We start from the raw sequence: 19,117 nt of genomic DNA, 5'->3' as shown, positions 1-19,117 counted from the left end.
GTATGTAGTACTATATTAAAAGATACACAATGATGATCAGACATATTTGCCAATGTGATTATGGGAAACACACCAGGCTTTTCAAAGTGGACTTTTCAAAGTGCACTTTTCTCATTGTCAAAGTGACAATTAGAAAAGTGCACTTACTTTTAATGAAACGCTCCCTCCGCGGTTAACTTTGGACTACCCATAGCAATCTATATTAATAAGATCAGCAAACTATCAATACACCTGGAGGATGCACAGCCAGTAAAAGAAATGGACCCCATAGACTTCAATAGAGACAAGCGAAGTCAATTTGAACCCTAAGGTGAAGCCTTATTGTACTGCACATCCTCAGTGTGAGAGTGATAATACGTGACGTTAAGCAACGGACTGAAACACAGTAAGTCTTCTGGTAGCCGCGCTAAGAAAATTGATATTTTCAGAGTGAAGTTGAGTGTCGTCCGAGTGATCTGAGTTCGAGTACAGCTTGAGGTAGGTGATTTGTTCAGACATAATGCCAACCCAACAAAACATCACTTCATTGTTTTTTTACCCTCGATGCTTTCCTAAATAGATTACCTGTGGACTTTCCCTTAGACTGCCTTCAGTTTCTTATCCAGAAAATATGGTGACTGAAAGTCGCATGCTCATGACATCATTTTAGCATGGGTTTTCAGAAAAAGTTTATTATGGAGCCATAAGGTGAGATACAAGGTACAAGGGATTTGTATGTAAGGAGTAAGATTTTGTAGGTGATGCGTGACTTCACCGGGAGCCAGTGAAGCTGCTTGAGTGTGGGGGTAATGTGTTGCCATCGCTTTGTGTGTGTGTGAGGATCCTGGCAGCCGAGTTTTGGACACGCTGCAGCTTGTCCAGTGCTTTGGTGGGAAGACCAGACAGTAAAGGACACCGTTACAGTAGTCCAGATGGGAGGTGATGAAGGCATGTGTCAGAGTCTCCGCAACAGTGTCTGACAGTGAGAGCCGGAGTCTGCAGATGTTTTTGAGGTGGAAGAAGGCGGATTTGGTGATGTTACTGATGTGAGCTTGGAGTGAGAGGTTGCAGTCCAGAGTCACACCCAAGTTATGCACTTCTTGGGAGGGCCTGATGGTAAAGCCATCTACGTTCAATAAGACGTCCCCAACTTTCTTGGACAGAGACGGAGGGGCCACCACTATGAGCTCTGTCTTGTTGTTGTTGAGTTTGAGCAGGTTGGTGGCCATCCAAGTGGTAGATGGTTTAGCGCTAATGTAGAGCTGGGTGTCGTCAGCATAGAAGTGGAAACTGAGCCCATGCTGACGGATGATCTGGCCGAGAGGGAGCATATAGATGGTGAACAGCAGGGGACCAAGCACTGAGCCTTGGGGCACGCCGTGGTTTACTGGAGCTGGGGTCGAGTTGGAATCCTTGATAGTGATGTATTGCGTACTAGTGAAGAGGTAGGAGTGAAACCAGGAGAGAGCGGAGTCAGAGAGTCCTAAGTGTTCATGAAGACGGTGAAGCAAGATGGTATGGGAGACTGTGTCAAAAGCTGCAGATAGGTCTAGGAGGATGAGAAGGCTGATGAGGCCGTTGTCTGCAGCTATGAGGAGGTCGTTCATGATCTTAATGAGCGCTGTCTCCGTGCTGTGGTGGGGTCGAAAGCCAGATTGGAGGGGTTCATAGAGGTTATGGTGGGACATGTGGTGTTGAAGTTGGGCAGCCACCGCTTTTTCCAGGATCTTGCTGAGGAAGGGTAGGTTGGAGATTGGGCGGTAATTTCCAGGATTGTCAGGGTCCAGGCTGGGTTTTTTGAGGGTGGGAATGGCCACAGCCGTTTTAAAACTAGATGGCACCACACCAGATGTGAGAGAGGTGTTAATAATGTCGGTCATGGTAGGGCAAAGTGTGGGCAGACACGCCTTTACCAGGGCTGTGGGCATGGGGTCCAGTTTGCTAGAGGTGGATTTAGCTTTTGACACAAGATCCATGACCTGGTCATTACTGAGTGGTGAGAATGAGGAGAGAGAGCACTGATGTGGATGAGCAGAAGAGGTGGAGTTGCAGTCCTTCAGGTGAAAGGCAGGTGGACATGGGGCGCCTGTCTGACGGAGCTGCAGGTGGATGTCGTCCACTTTCTGCTGGAAGAAAGTTTGAAACTTGCAGCAGAGTTCTGCAGCATCTGATGGTTGGGGTGGATCTGGAGGGCGGAGGAGACAGTTTACAGTTGAGAAGAGCTGCTTTGGTTGATTCTGGTGTTTACTGATGAGAGTGGAGTAGTACAGAGTTTTAGCCCTGGAGAGAGCCTTTTTGTAATTCCCCACATGATCTTTGTAGACCTCTTGATGTACAACCAGTCCAGATCTTTTGTACAGCCTTTCAAGCCGGCGCCCAGCTGCCTTCAGATGGCAGAGCTCAGGAGTGAACCAAGGCGCGGGCTGGCTGAAAGTGACGGACCGAGTCTTCAGGGGGGCTACAGCATCCAGACTGTGAGAGAGAGCTTTGTTGTAGTGCTCAGTAAAGGCATCCACAGAGTAGCTGGAGGGGTGGGAGGCAAGATGTTCTGCCAGAATGCTCGACAGTACAGGTGTGGATACGTGTTTGATGTTCCTGAACGTGATTGTTCGATTCACACGCAGTCTGGGTGGGGGCTCAGGTACCGAGAAGAGGATGGCACGGTGATCTGAGACAGCTAGGTCCAGGCATTGGAGATTGAGGGGAGTTATGCCAGTGGAGCAGACTAAATCCAAGGTGTGGCCTTTGTCAGGTGTGGGGCCATGTACATGCTGTGTTATGTTTAAACACTCATGACGTCAGTCACACAATGTTGTATTACTCTGAAAATATAAATGGTTCATATAAATGCTTAAAACGCTTCAGATGTAAAGTTATTCGCCGACAGATGACACCAAAATGAATGGGGGTCAATGGAATGCTAACTCCAGGTGAAGCCTTATTAGCCTCGGAGCCTCCAATAGGGAGTCCGCTTTCCGAACGTTCGCTTACCTATTAACACAAAATATGTTCAAAAAATAATACAGTTGACATAGCTGCTTAGTTTTATTGTCTCTGTTAATGCATATGACTAACTCACAATAGACTTGAATTCACAAAGTTGCAATTGCAGGAGCAGCCTACTTCAACTTACAAGAAACCCAACAACCTGCACACAGCAATGTCCTTGTCTGACCAGTGAGCCACCTGATTTCGTTCCTCTTGGAATTCCCAGTTCCCTTTACGATACTTGTGTTGGCCGATCTGCCAGCAGGAGCCACAGCTGGATGTATGAAAAATCGATGTTTGACCTATCCCAGTCTCCCGCCAGTGCTGTATTTCTCCAAGATTTGATTTGCAAGACTAAGCAATAGTATTTGTTAAATTATGTAAGTTACATTTACATTAACATGTAGAGATTTAGCCATTCATGGGAGCCCATCTCTTTGTCCTCCTGTCATAACATCTCTGCATTTATTGTCCATCGGTTTTACATTCACAAATAATCCATCAGGCCCTCATAAAAAGAAATAACAAACAAACATGAATAACGTTAGGGTGCATGCAATTACATTTGCAAAGGTCAGAGTTCACTTACCAAGATGCCGTCCCTAGGGTTGTTAATTTAATGGACCAAGTGAGATCGTAATGGGAGCTGACACAGTAGGCCACGAGAATAGCTGCTATTTTGTGGTTTTCTTGGATTGAAGGGGAGGGTATGTCGCAAGTAGTACAGGCCCTCATTAAACCCGTCTGTTGGGACTGTTGCATAATTAACAGATTATCATCTGCTTGTTTGTGAGAACAAAATGTGGCTCTCAACAGTGCATTGCAGATCTGCTGCCTCATTATGTCCTCAGAGTCCCCTATACGACATTCTAGCTTCAATTGACTATATTTTTTTTGTGATTTGGATTGACAGCAACATTGACATTCTGGAGTGCAGCATTTTGAGCGAAGTAATTGGTTTCGAAATACAACCAGAAATTATATTAACATCTCAATGAATGTATGTTTTTAAGCGGATTTCAAAAGGGTATTTCATTAATCATATCCATGATAGTTTCACTTCATCTAGATGTATGGGAGTATCATGGCTGCTCAGTTTTGAATCATGCCATCGTAAGGACAGGTGTTTATTAAGGGACATGGTCAAAAAATGATTTCCAAGGCTACCAACAAAGCTTGAAAGCTAAAAACATAGCGTTGCCTTAGTTTGCTCCGTCTAATCATTTCAAGATGTGGCCATGCCTCCCTTAACCTGAGCAGAGTATGGAGAGAAAACTCTGACCCTACAGGACTGCATTTCTTGAGCATCGGTCATGATTATTCATTTAGGGCAAAAACATCATTGCTTTACTGCCTGCAGGAATTGGGGAATTTGGAAGAGCCTAATGTATCAGCCAGCATGTGAGGAGCGAATTGGATTTGGGTCTGGTCATGTCAGGCTGTGGAATCCCACAGGTTCATTCAATTACACTCTCTATTACACAACTGTAACCTACTTTAAAAAAAAAAAAACACATTAAAACCCTACAATTCAAAAGTGACCAAAACAGAATTTGACTAAGGTTTACTTTTGTCGGTCCATATGTGACAGAAAAAAAATGCTTTCTAATGCCACATTTCGGTTCTCCATATCTCCATAAACAAAAGACTTTACGCAGCATAGCATAGCATACCACAATAGAGCAGGTCTACCACAGCATCACCTACCGTAAATAAGCCTGAAGTCATCGTGACTCAGACGCCCCAAATTACTGGGAACAGCTCACATTTCCCATCAGGGGGCCCAACACAAAACAAATGACACATGACTCAGATTCATTGGTATGACTACAAACGTGTGATGTCCAGCCACTTGTGAAGTTCCAAGCTTCAAGGCAAGGAAAGTGGACAGGACCTAATGATTCACTAATTGTTTAATGGATGAGAGACCCACAGGCCCCTGAAGCAGCAGTGTGATTCAGTAGCTGAAAAAAGCCCTCTGCTCTCTGCATCCGATGACTCAGGAAGAGTGAGGGAAACATGGAAGCACTCAGTGCTGCTTTTGCATCGTGCCATGCACTGTGTTATGAGGGGAGGAGAGCAGGCACACATCAGGCTTTTACGTAAGCAATAGAGTCTGTGACCTTGGAGGCTAAGTGTTGGGAAAATGACACTCTACAGGCATGGATGCTTGTGCTAATGTCAAACACACATTTGTTTCTTGCTCATATCATTGCTATGCGGACGACACTCAACTTTACCTATCTTTCCCACCTGAGGACTCTAGCATTTCCCATCGTAGTTATGCATGCCTTAAGGATATTTCAGTCTGGATGAAAGATCGCCACCTTCAGCTTAATCTCTCAAAAACAGAGGTTTTTGATGTTTCCAGCTAAAACAGCTATTCCCCAACAGATTAACGTCCAGCTTGACTCATCTTCACTGACCCCAACTAGATCAGCATGTAACCTAGGCGTCGTAATTGATGAGCGACTTAACTTCTCTGAGCATGTAGCCTCAATTGCAAAATCATGTCGGTTTATCCTTTACAACATTAGGAAGATCAGACCTTATCTGACACAAGATTCCACACAACTTCTTGAGCAGGCCATGGTTAGCTCCAAGCTGGACTATTGTAATTCACTGTTAGCTGGCCTACCTGCTTGTGTAGTAAGATCGTTACAACTGATTCATAATGCTGCAGCACGCCTGGTCTTCAATCAGCCAAAGAGGACACATGTAACCCCTCTCCTAGTTACTCTCCACTGACTCCCTAAAGTGGCCAGAATTAGATTTAAATCTCTCACTTTGGCCTATAGGACACTGACTGGATCGCTCCCTGCTATCTTAATTCAATGCTCAAGATATATACCCCCAACCTCCCACTGCAGTCTTGATGAGTGTCTGTTGTGTCGACCAGCCATAAACGCTAGGTCAAATTCAAGACTCTTTTCCTCAGTGGTTCCATGTTGGTGGAATGAGTTGCCCAGTGCTCTCCGTTACTGTGATAGTTTTGGGTCTTCCAAACTGCTATCCAACTATCCAAGCTGCCTGCACTTGAGAAATACCATCATATCAGTAACCTACTTTTGATAATAGTTACAGACTATTAGTTAATTAAATGACTTGACATTCATTTTAAATGAACTGGTGTTGCCATTATTCCAATTCCTTTCTAGGGCCATTCCAGGCAGGGAAGGGAGCAGTCCACGTTGAAAAGTCCAGTACATCCCCTAGTCACATCCACATAATCCAGCCAGTGGGGAAAAAAATGGTTTTCTGCATCATGAGCCCTTTAACAAATGACCTTTGCCGAATCCACTTAGGCTCATAGGCTCATATTAAACTTTAGGCTGGTGGTGAAAATGGGCTAAATGCAGGGTGGAAGCATTTTGGAGAGGGTGTGCATTCCTGATGTGGGCATAATTGCTCAGCTCCTGCCAAGCCCATACAGTCTCCTTCAGCACCACTCTGGCCAATGTGGTTCTTCCAACTTTGATACAATCCACTCTTCCTTTGTTTGTAATCTAGACTGGACTCTTTAGTGTTATGTTCACATATTAATTATTGCTGTCAATGCTTTACTTGCCTTTAATGTTATTTTTAATGCAACTATGGTCTGAGAGTTCAGGACCCTGTTTATGTTGTTATGAGAAAAGGCTAATACAGGGAGTGTTTTCTCCAGATATAAACGAGTGTCTGATGTCTGGGATTTGTAAGCATGCAGAGTGTCTTAACACCAGAGGAAGCTACAGATGCACTTGCAAGCCAGGATACATGCTGGATCCTTCCCGAAGTCATTGTGTCTGTAAGTCTTTCTGTACATCATTAGTGCACTGAATTTATTGGTGTCTGTGGCAATAAAAAAAGAGTTTGGATCAATTTCCCATTCTCTTTAAAGGAGAATTCCGGTGATTTTTCACATAGACCTCTGTTTCTTGAGGTCAAAGAGTACTGTCAGTACGGAAAAAACGTGAACATGAACATGCCCCCAGATTGTAGCACTGTAGCTGCCTAGCAGCTCTAGCTGTTGGCTGCAACAACAAGTTAAGTAGAACTGATTGTTTTTTTGTTGGTACCGACAGCACTCTGTGACCTCGAGAAACAGAGGTCTATGAAAAAAATTGCCGGAATTCTCCTTTAAATCTGCTCCTTGATTTGGATTCATTGAAAACATCCCACCCATATGCCATATATACTTGGGTATATTACTTGTTTTTTTCTTTGATGTTTTTGTTTAGAAAAACATCTTCTCATATCATTGATTCTTGTAAACTTAATTGAGTTTATAGTCAGGGATCTCACTATCTGTACCTCTGTCTCAACCTAGCGGATAAAGCAGTGTCTGTAGCCAAAGACTTTTGCTACCGCTCCACCTCCGAAGGCACCTGTTCCCTGCCCCTCCCCCAGCAGATCACCAAGCAGATCTGTTGCTGTAGTCGCGTGGGAAAGGCCTGGGGCTCCAGCTGCCAGAGATGCCCTGTCCCTGACACAGGTACTCCAGAGCCAGTTCGCACTAACGTCATCTGTTAATAGGGCTGTTCACACTTGGAACAATAACCAGTGTTTCCCATACATTGACTTATTTGCGGCGGTCCACCACAATATCAACATTGCCACCACACAGTGATTTTCCAGATTGTACTAAATTGTGCTTAAATCTGGTTAGCATTATAACCACGCTGTGCTAATTTGTTAAAAACTGTTGCATTCAAGTTAATTCTGCAAGCCAACCACCACAAATGGAATTCAGTTCTCTGGGAAACACTGGATAACTATAAAGATAACTATAACTATGAAGATATGAGCGTCCACGCTGACCAGCGATAAGGAAAGTCTCCTCTTGTGTTGATGGATTCTGACTGGCTGTCAGCTTTTTATTGTTCTCAAATTCGTTCTGAAAGTGATCCCCAATGATTCCGTTCTTCATGACGTTCATGTTATAGTTTATGTGTGGACGTTGTCATTCACAGAGCGATACTTTTTTGCCATTATCGTAACAGATATCATCATGGTGTGAACAGGCCTTTGTCCCTGCAAAACCAAACCTAGCCACACACTAGCCACACACTAGCCACAAAGACTAATCTTGGTATCCCTGTATGTTTTTTTTTATTTTGTTTTTTATCAACATGATGTTGTCAGTGTGTTTGTTATTAGAGTTCTCATGGAAAGGGCACGTAGGATAACAATAGTGGGAGCCTGCTGAGGTAGACCTCTTTCATTAATTAGCCTCACAGCATTTACCCATGTAAAGGGAATCAAGGTTTTTTTTTTGTTTTTTTTAGATAAGGTTGAAATTCCATGGAGCTAAATGGAGCAGTGTCTTTCAGGACACAACAGGGCTTTGTTTCATATACGAATGACTAAAGGCACTTTAATGTGGAATGCCGACAGTGATCTACTACTACTGACTCTGCCAATTACACAATTAACTGATTAACTTTCACCATCGTTCTCTTTCTGTCTACTTGTCTTCCACACCGTGTTTATTAAAGAGCACTTTAGGGAGATCTGCCCGGCTGGCCACGGCTACACATACTCACACTCGGACATCCAGATATCTCTCAGGAAGATGGAAGAAGAGGAGAAGTACCCTCCAGCCACCCAAAGGCCATACTTCCCCTATCAGCCACAACTTCCCCACATCCCCAGCCACCAGCCTCATAGACCTTCCTATCCACAGACTCCTGCTAACCCACAAGTTCCCTCATACGAGTCCGAGGTCCCACAAGTACCCCACCGGCCTCATAGACCTTCCTATCCACAGACTCCTGCTAACCCACAAGTTCCCTCATACGAGTCTGAGGTCCCACAAGTACCCCACCAGCCTCATAGACCTTCCTATCCACAGACTCCTGCTAACCCACAAGTTCCCTCATACGAGTCCGAGGTCCCACAAGTACCCCACCAGCCTCATAGACCTTCCTATCCACAGACTCCTGCTAACCCACAAGTTCCCTCATACGAGTCCGAGGTCCCACAAGTACCCCACCAGCCTCATAGACCTTCCTATCCACAGACTCCTGCTAACCCACAAGTTCCCTCATACGAGTCTGAGGTCCCACAAGTACCCCACCAGCCTCATAGACCTTCCTATCCACAGACTCCTGCTAACCCACAAGTTCCCTCATACGAGTCCGAGGTCCCACAAGTACCCGAGGTGCCCACATTTCCACAGGTGCCCACACAGCCACGGCCTTCTAGAATCCCACCGATACCTCACCACCCTTCCCTGGAACCACACCAGACAGGCAAAATCCCTTCACAACGTGTTCCACATGGTGAGTGAATATCAAAGAAATTGAAATCCAACGTGATTATATTCCCATGTGACATCTGATTGTATTCACTTTTGACATTACACTAGAAATAAAATTCAAGGTTGTGAGCAAAAGCTCAATTTCTTAATGAAGCTATAAAAAAGAATAGTTCTCTTCACAATGCCTCTAACCACTGATATCATTGCATTTTTCTTTATAAAATGCCTTCTGTTCTATTGTCTTTTGGACTGAACGCATTTTATAATTTAGTGTCCTTTGGTGAAGCTTAAGTGTTGAGTGGACCATAAGCTTTGTTTTATTAGAACCAAATACTTTAAGATAAGCTGAAACCATGAGAATGCCTTATTACCAGTGGTACCACACAGGGCAGCTTTTTAGTAATATTTTGTGAGAGGAATTTCTACTCTTTTTACTGTTATTTTTTCCATCTTCTGTGTTATCTCCTAACAGATAATGATGCTGATGCTGCGGAAGTGGTGAGTTGGGAAGGTTTCTCATTACCGGCAGGCACACAAAAATGTTTAATATGAAGAATTCAGAACCTGTGTCAAGTATATGAAGCTTCTGAAGAATTCAGAACCTGTGTCAAAGTGAGTGTGTTGCTGTGTCCTCACAGATCCCTTCCACTGAGTCACCATCTGGCCACCCAGGTAATGTTCAGCCTGTTTTAGCCCTCCTCAACTGAAGATTTACACTGCTGTTTTGTGTGCCATGAAACCAGTGAAAAACAAATTTGGTCACAGAGGACTGTCTCTCAGACCTCTTTCTACATTGTATTGCTTCTTCTTTCCCAATCAGTGAATGAATCAGGGATTGATAAAGAATCAGACTAATAAGCAGAATCAACAAAGGCATCAGCATAAAATCGGATCCATGTCCACCCTTTCTTACACAGTAACAGGTGTGGCTTACTATTGCAGCCATATGTGACCTCATTTGACCCTGAAAGTGACCTTTCAAGTTCAGATTATTCAGTATGTCTTATGTTATTCTTACACTTGACCACTACACCAATAGTGTGGTATGAATTCTCCTCCCACAGATTTGATGGATATTTCAACCCCTCCCATCACTACCCACTCGAAGCCAGATTCGAGTATCAAGGACAAGACCACTGCTTCCAGAAATGTGTCCAAACAGGTGACAGGTGAGATGACAGATCACTTTCCCCGGAGTGGAATTTGGCTGAAATATGTTCTGATTCATCTAAAAAGTATGGCTTCGGATATTCTAAATCACATTTAGTTTGAGTCAACTACTACATGGTTGACCAGAATGTGTTTGGGGACCAATGAATTGTGAAATAGTATTCTCCTTCAGTTATCAACATAACTTTACATCATCTGAGTTATTTTGGACTAAACTCTGTACAGTCCTAAAAATAAGCAAATGTTGGCAAGTAATTACTGCTCCTCTCTATCTGAATTAGCTGGTTGTAGAGCATTTTGTTGTGGACAAATATAGCAAAATCCACTGGAGAGCTGTCTTTTGAATGTACTTTCTTCACTCTTGATTGTTATACTGGCCTGCTCTCTCTACCCGTTTCCAGACATTGACCGATGCTCCTTGACTCCCACAATCTGTGGACCTGGCCAGTGTGTGTCAGTCCAGACTGGGTACACGTGCCGCTGTTACCCTGGCTATCAGCATAATGCCCTGCAGACTCAGTGCATAGGTAAGTGCACCCATCTCACGTCCCAAACCCAAATCCTACCCACCCAAATGGTACCTCTAGACAAAGTCTATGTTTTAAAGGTTCAGTTATTGTATTTTGTCTTAAAACAATCAAATGTTACTTGCAAATTTGAATTTAAAGGTATGACTCTCACATAGCTACACACTGCAACATATGCTGAAAAGGGCTTGATAATTTAAGCCTTTGTAAAGTTCAATAATGTTGTACCAGCAAATCTGTTATAGATTATATCCTCTGACAACAAGAAGTACTCTCACTAAAGCGGTGGCACATGCCAGAAAAGTAGCACATTCATATTATGCATTAAAGAAAGATGTACTGGTACTGTCAATTTTCCTAAATAAATGCCAGCATTCTGATGCTTCCCTTGAAACAAGCTTTGTGTCGCTTGTCTTTGTTAGCCTTGTTAAGTGTCTTCTAACTGTGTGGCGAGTGGAGTCCAGTAAGCTGAGGTCTGGCCGCATGATTTAATGAGATTGTGGTTTTATTCACACAACACACAATGACTTCTGTTTGCTGACAGAAACACATAAATCTTAGATTACGTCTTGCACACATTTGAGTGTGAAGAGTGCGGATTTTATTGTAGTTCCTAAAATTCTACAGTTTGTTAGTGGGTTTCTCTCAGTATTGCGTGTTATTATGTGATTTCATGACTTTCGGATTTCACTAAGGCTGGTTTATGTCTTTGTGTTTCAACCAGCTAAAAGCAGCAATACATCTGGGAATTGTTATTGGTGATGAATAATCACCTTTGCGTAGCATTTGTTTCTTTGTCATGCTGTTTTGTACTACATTTCGTAAAGAACATTCAGACCCATCTGGCTCATATTGCTGCTCTAGTTTCACTCAAAACTCACACTGATGTTCATATCTTTTTTATTTTCTTCTTATTTAGGAGGTATATCATATCATGTAATTTTTGCATACAAAAGGCCAATTTGAAAGTGAAGAAATCACCCAGTTTAAACCTTCCCATTTTTTTAAAATCAGTTACACTATTACTTTTGCCTAAGATGCAGTTTTTGAGTGTAGGTTCTTCTGATCTTCTGTATCTTCTGTTCAGATATCAATGAGTGTGAGGAGAACGTGTGTGGCGAGAACGCCCGCTGTGTCAACTCCTATGGCTCCTATTCGTGTCACTGCCAGACTGGTTTTAGCCAGGCCATCACCCAGAACAGGAAGTTCTGCCAAGGTCGGTGTGCCAGGACTAACACGGGCAATGTTCTGATGTTTCATACTGTACATGGATCCATTTTTGGCAACAACTCTGAACGCTCTCTCTCTCTCTCTCTCTCTCTCTCTCTCTCTCTCTCTCTCTCTCTCTCTCTCTCTCTCTCTCTCTTATAGATGTGAATGAGTGTGACATGCCCAATAAGTGTCCAGGGGGCCACTGTGTGAACACGGAGGGATCTTACACATGCGAGTGCAAGACTGGCTTTACCAAGAATGGGAGAGGCCACTGCGAAGGTACACTCAACACCTAAAAACCTTATTGATGTTTAGAGATGGGTACCTCTGTGTCATCACAGTTAGCACCACACACGGTGGCCGGTGGCAGAATATTTTTGGTTCTCTCTCTCAGTGTTATTAAATAACTTTACAACCTTTTCTATCACAGTGGTTTAATGTTCACAGAAGAGGCCACATACAGTACTACAAAATACAGTCTTAGATATTTTGTTGATATATTTGTTTTGTGGCATTCATTTGGTCCTAATATGAGTATAGTAAAATTGGTGAATCCTCCATTTATACTTCAGACATTCTTCTCTCTATCTCTCTCTCTCGCTCTTTCTCACTCTTTCTCTCTCTTTCTCTCTCACCCCCCTTTTTCCAGTTGTTCAAAAGTAAGGCTTGACATACTCACAGGCCAGCAGACAGTTGGCAAGCAGACAGTTCAGGCTAGTTCTTAGAAGGGTTCCATGTTGGAAAGAGGCCCGCACTGGGCAGTTGTGATGAGTGAAGTGGCCTGTGCTTTATGGCCCAGTCTGACTTGTCACGGAGCAGAGGTGTGATTTAGACCGGCATGGCAGAGGAATATGCTCCTGCCTGCCTGCTCGTCAACAAAACCGTGATGTTTCCAGCCTCCGCATGGTTATCATGGCTATGGGAGCCAGTTAGTTTTACTGCTACTACTCACCAGTTTCATTGTCTTGTGTCTTGATCTCGTGTTGTCCTCGTGTTGGCTCGGACGTCTGCTCTCCGCTTCGCTTGTCTGCTATGCTGAGATGAGATCTGTAAATTCACTCGCCACCTAGACAGGCCCCATGCGGAGAGTCTAGCATTGTTTAAACATGGCTGTGTTTTTCAGACCTTTTTCATATTATCTGTTGCCGTTAAATATTGTTTGCAATCCTTCAATTTAGGATAGTCAAAATATTTTGCCTTGGCTACAGTCTTGAACAAACGCTGTGTTATTTTTGGATGGCTCTGGCCTTATCGGCGGGGACCAGAGAGGGAGAGGGTTTGGCATGGCTGCTCTGTCAGGCCAGTGACCGGGAGAGTGAGAAGGAGACAGTAGGGATCCCAGAACTATGGGATTACACCATCATGGCTTTTATGGCTGGAGTTCTGTAGTGTAGCAGCTGTAGTAGATGTTACTGTCTGCTCATGAGTATGGCTAATGGAAGAGAGATATTTCATGAGGGAGTCCACAACTGCTGAAGGTCACTACTGTTTTTCAAGTGCTCTAGTAGCTCTAACTGGCAAGGAAGAAACGCCATTATAAAGTGTTTAGGCCAAACCTTACAAGGAGGGACATATTTTGGGAGTGATTTGTTGCCTTGGAAATGATAATATTGAACTTCTAAATGTTTTATACCTTATGTCCCACTCTTTACACACACACATGCAAACACACTTATGCATTTTCTCCATTTATGTTTCTTTCAGATGTGAATGAATGTCTGTCCTCAACTGTGTGTGCCAATGGTCACTGTATAAACACAAAGGGCTCTTACCAGTGCGTCTGCAATTTTGGATACGAAACTGCTCCGGACCAAAGCAGTTGTCAGGGTATGGCACACACACACACACACACACACATACTGACACAAATGCATCAAAAATCTGTGTGTTTATTTCAGGAGACATATATCTTGGCTTCATGTATTATTAATGCTGTGTGGTTTTGTTCAGATGTGGATGAGTGCTCCCTCTCTGGAATCTGTGATCATGGACAGTGCACCAATCTGCAAGGGTCTTATAGCTGCAGTTGTAACCTTGGTTACCAAGCAACTCTAAATGCTAAGGCCTGTGAGGGTGTGTATGAAGAATTTTAATTTTATGCTGTATTTTGCTGTTCATAGTGCAATTTTAAAAAGCACTAAAACACACTTCAAAACATGTGTTCTATTCAGATGCCTTACAATATTATGTATTCTTACCTTCACCAAAATTGGTCATACCTTTGGTTTGTAAGAATAGTATCTTCAAATGTTGTGTTGACAACTTTCGCATAGTCAGTAATTTGTAGAACATGTCAGAACTTGACATAAGGACAGTTGTAACAAACACAGTTCTTGCATTAAGTACAAAAATACTTGTGAATTAAACTCAATTGCTTGTATCCTCAGAACAAAAAAGGAAATGCAGGCAGTGTCTCAGATGGGAAACTGCCAGACATCTCTGGTTTCAGTTTACCTGATGTCATGTGATATCTGTCATTTTGTTCAACAGATATCAATGAGTGTGCCACCACAAATGTGTGCCCCAATGGAATATGCACCAACACAGAAGGTTCCTACACCTGCACAAATTGCCAGTCTGGTTTCGTCAAATCAGCTGATGGACAGATATGTGAAGGTACTTATGGAACCACAGAGCATTCAGAATTATTTTGCTGTTACACTAGACTGTCACACTGTGTGTGTGTGTGTGTGTGTATGTGTGTGTGTGTGTGTGTGTGTGTGTGTGTGTGTGTGTGTGTGTGTGTTTTAGCTAGTGTTCTGTTATGTTATGTGTTCACTGTTAAGTTATGTGTTCACAGCAGGTAGCTAGTCCACCCATGGGTTCAGTGGAATTATTTATTTCTGAGAGGACAAGAGGGCCCCATGTGTGGAGACCCAAAGGAAAATGTCTTGTCTCAAAATGTGTTGTCTTTGTCTCTCAAGAAATAAATGATCTCTATTACTTAGGTGTGAAATAGCGCTATTGTTGTCTCAGCCATCGTTTTTAAGTTCAAGATCACAAAAATCTCTCTATTTTTCTTGTCAATCTAAACTTATCTCACCTTATTTTTTCCTAAGGATCCCTTAGGAGAAAGAAGTGAGATCTCTTTTCAAATTTTACTGGCTATGGGGATATCCTGGGGCGGTGGTAGAGTAGTGGCTAAGGAACTGGGCTAGCATGCAGTAAGCTGAAAAGTTGTGGGTTAAATTCCACCGTTGTGCCCTTGAGCAAGGCACTTAACCTCAAGTTGCTCCAGGGACAATGGCCCTTGTACATTAATTGACATGTAAGTCGCTTTGGATAAAAGTGCCTTGTAAATGAGTACATTTAAATCCTGGCACAACCCCACTTGGACTCTTCACTGCTAGTGATCACTCCATGTGTGCTATTGCAAGAATGTGCGAGAATGCAGAATGGCAAGCAGAAGTTTCAAAACTTTATATTTTAATGTTTTGATGTAACGTGTAAAATGAGGACAAGTGAGTGCACACATTTGCACTTCAACTGAACTTCGACATAAGAGTTGAGAGTGACAGTATTTCCTTGCTTGGCACATTTGACGCTAAAGACTCCAGTTGGAACTATTTCTTGGGGCTGAGAATGAGTAAGCAATATCAAAATAAGCAAAAGGAAACATAATCTTGCGTATTCAAACTCAATTAGTTGGTAGTAAAACTGTTGTATAAAAGCAATATGTCTCTCCAAATCACAGGAATATCCTCTACCAACCCCACTCCCTCTTGTGGGATATTGCTTAATTAAATATGTTGATGTCATTGCCAAGGATTTCTGCTCTGGAATATATGGTCGACTAATCACATCTTCAGTATGTGTAATCATCAAACTGTAGTTCTTCATGACCTCATAGACATGAGGAGCAGCCATTTTGACATGAAATAGTAGGGCAAACACAATTGTTACTAAATATCATTTTGAAGTCTCTGTTCAATTTATTTGTATCAGAACCTTAATTTATATCATTAGTAACACCCTATGCCTGCTATATATTTCATATCAAAAATGGTTGCTGTGAGAATTCTTCATAAAGATGCAGACAAACTAGCTACCGTGCCGGCTGCAGCAGCCAGTACTGTGTGGAGAGGGGGAGGGGCCAGATGAGGAAGAAGGTGTAAAGTTGTGTTTAAACCATGTTAAGGCCTTGAGGGGTTTTTCATAAAAAACCTGAATGTAGGTACTTAGAGGATCAGAGAAGAGATTTAGGTTTGTAATGAACCATTCACCCTTAAGATCTCAAAATACCCTTTTTCCCTCTCAATCTATTCATGTTGCTACTTATTTCTAAGGGTTTAGGGGAAACAACTCAGATCTCATTTTCAATGTTGTTTTCCTCTGGGATTCTAATGGTGTCTCCTCTGCTTTAGACATTGATGAGTGTGTTGCTTCGGATGCCGTTTGTTTGGACGGCGTGTGTACAAACACTGAGGGCTCTTACACTTGCACCTTATGCCGCACCGGCTACCGCTTATCCCTGGACAGGCAGCAGTGTGAGGGTAAGTAAAACTGCAATTCTGTTGGTCAACACTGTTCTCAAAACTAACAGTTATTAATGACTAGGTTCTAGCTTGTCGTAACCTTTTGTAGTCATATGTGCCAATTTAATTTCTAACAGATCATTGGGTTTAAAGGCACAGTTGTTGATTCTGGAGAATGATTCTTGACATTTGTACTCAATCACCATTAGTGTATTATACTTGGTCCTGATCCCTTTATTTCCCATGTAAAGAGCCAGAATTGTGTATAATCGTTTGTAATTATAGGACTGAAGAGAAATTCAATGGATTTGACAAAGTGTCATTTTCTCATGGAGTATGGAAATATCTTCTTTTAGATATTGATGAGTGTCTTACTGAATCCATCTGCAACAATGGCATCTGTCTGAACTCCGACGGCTCCTACTCCTGCACAGCCTGTCCCACTGGATACCTCGTTTCATCAGATGGCGAGATCTGTGAAGGTATGTATGCTTTTTCCTGATTATGACACTAAACACTGAAAATACTCAGTAATGAGTTGTTACTAAAGACAAGACTCAAAAGGCCACAGTGTGCACAAACTAAAATCCTGCTGAGCACTGTTTTACTCATAAAATGGTATCTATGAGAAGACTCTTGTTCTGTAATCATCATTGCCACATGTGGGCGCTGGTGGTGTAGTGTCTAGCGAGCTGGGCTAGCATGTAGTAGCCTGAGAAGTTGTGGGTTCAATTCCCGGCATCCATCGTTGTGCCCTTGAGCAAGGCACTTAACCTCAAGTTGCTCCAGGAACAACGGCTCTTGTTCTATAATTGACATAAGTAAGTTGCTTTGGATAAAAGCATCTGCTAAATGATTACATGTAAATGAAAAATGATCAAGTGGTAAAAGAAGCTTTATAATGAATTGTGATACAATACTATAAGCTGTAAGGGCTTATTCAATAGCAAAGCATCGCTTAATGAGTGCAGTCATGACTATGTGTCTAGTTATATAGACCTGTGTTAGTCATGAGGAGGCATTATAAATACTTTATAACCCTTTATAGATGTGTTTATAATACTTTGTGAATACTGACTTTGAGAGAAGTGTTCGCCTTTATTTTGTCTTCAAGTACTATATGCTTCAACGCATAGTGGTCCTTTGCCTGCATTATTTGGAGGTCAGGATGCAGTGTTATTGGTGATGGCAAAGGTCAGAAAGGTCTGCATATCTATATGTATTGATGTATTGATAGATATGGAGATTGATAATGTTTCATTACTGTAAATCAATGTAGACATACCAAAACAAAATGGTAAAAAACGATAATATACTGAGACCACACTACCAGCAGACTACTTTCTGTGTCAAGTTTTCAAGAGAGAGAGAGAGAGGGGTTTTTTGAATGAGTGTCCAGGGCAGCTGTAATAAAGCACTGTTGGCTCATTCTCCTGCAGCAGATGTGATGTTGGGCACAGACCATTACCCAACGTCCAGAGTTGCCAAGGTGGGACCACTCACTCAGCTACAGTGGTAGACGTAAATATTCAACATGTCAACGTTTTTTTTATTAAGCAACATTCCATTCCATATTACAATACAGTTACCATATAAGTCACGATTACCTCTAGTCCAGGTGGTTCGTGCTGAATCTGAGGTGAAATGTCCTTTTTGTATAAAAAGCCTAATATTTGGTATACTTGTACAGTTTAGGGCTTTGAACATTTTCAGAAATGGAGCCATCACAAAAAATCATTGCAGTGGTAGCGGTCATTTTGCTGCCCACTATAACTGAATTATGCTTTTTGCATCATATCTCAGCACAGAAACGGTGAAGTTTATGCTGGGGGCCCTGTTGTGAATCTTGACCTTCAGATCCTTCCACAAATGTTCCTTTGTTTTGTTTTTTTAATCTGGTGAATCACTAGACCAGTCCAAAAACTTTGTTTTCTTTCTCTGGATCCTCTGGAGATGGCACAATCCAGTAGCAGAATGTTGGCAGGAATGAACCTTGGCTTTAGAAAGTCCCACCAGGTATTGATTCTGGCTGTGGACGGTAATTTCACTAATTAGCTCATCTACCTGGCCGACCTTTTTACTTTTTTACTTTTTAACCACAAGCTCTGCGACCCACCCAGAACGGTTCCACGACCCACTTTTGGTCCCGACCCACCAGTTAAGAACCACTGTTTTAGAAGATGTCTAATTCAACTTTCCTATGCACTTGGTAGATTATACTTACATGCAGATATATTTCAGTTCCACATAGGACAATATGTAAAATTCCTTGTGCCTAGTTGTAAGGAACTTCTCATGACAGCCAAGTACAGTAGACTATATCTCTCAGTCATAACCAGAGGTGTAAAAGTCCGACTTCGGAAAGTTAAAGTCCAACCACTATTTGTTTCAATCACCCACGTAGATCAGCTATTTAGTAGAATCACCTGTGCTCAGAGATGTAAAGTAACTAAGTAAAAATACTTAAGTACAGTGCTTAAATATGAATGGGGAGTATCTGTACTTTACTTGAGTTTTTATTTTTC

The 19,117-nt window shown here is 42.4% G+C and overlaps 1 protein-coding gene across 1 annotated transcript in view; it reads left to right on the top strand.

Moving 5' to 3' along the window:
- The window catches only part of LOC121693276 (latent-transforming growth factor beta-binding protein 2-like), an 87,458-nt gene that overhangs the window by 47,353 nt on the left and 20,988 nt on the right, over positions 1 to 19,117 (top strand). Inside the window, exons 10-23 of the mRNA XM_042072610.1 lie at positions 6,632 to 6,754; positions 7,277 to 7,441; positions 8,445 to 9,230; positions 9,681 to 9,706; positions 9,847 to 9,880; positions 10,273 to 10,377; positions 10,780 to 10,905; positions 11,993 to 12,121; positions 12,277 to 12,396; positions 13,822 to 13,944; positions 14,068 to 14,190; positions 14,608 to 14,733; positions 16,482 to 16,610; positions 16,949 to 17,074. Coding sequence (XP_041928544.1) covers positions 6,632 to 6,754; positions 7,277 to 7,441; positions 8,445 to 9,230; positions 9,681 to 9,706; positions 9,847 to 9,880; positions 10,273 to 10,377; positions 10,780 to 10,905; positions 11,993 to 12,121; positions 12,277 to 12,396; positions 13,822 to 13,944; positions 14,068 to 14,190; positions 14,608 to 14,733; positions 16,482 to 16,610; positions 16,949 to 17,074 — 2,241 coding nt within the window. The remainder of the gene's footprint in view (positions 1 to 6,631; positions 6,755 to 7,276; positions 7,442 to 8,444; positions 9,231 to 9,680; positions 9,707 to 9,846; positions 9,881 to 10,272; positions 10,378 to 10,779; positions 10,906 to 11,992; positions 12,122 to 12,276; positions 12,397 to 13,821; positions 13,945 to 14,067; positions 14,191 to 14,607; positions 14,734 to 16,481; positions 16,611 to 16,948; positions 17,075 to 19,117) is intronic.

Source organism: Alosa sapidissima, chromosome 19 (assembly GCF_018492685.1).
Source record: "Alosa sapidissima isolate fAloSap1 chromosome 19, fAloSap1.pri, whole genome shotgun sequence".
In the NCBI taxonomy this organism is placed as follows: Eukaryota; Metazoa; Chordata; class Actinopteri; order Clupeiformes; family Clupeidae; genus Alosa; species Alosa sapidissima.
This window is presented reverse-complemented; position numbering and strand designations above follow the sequence as displayed.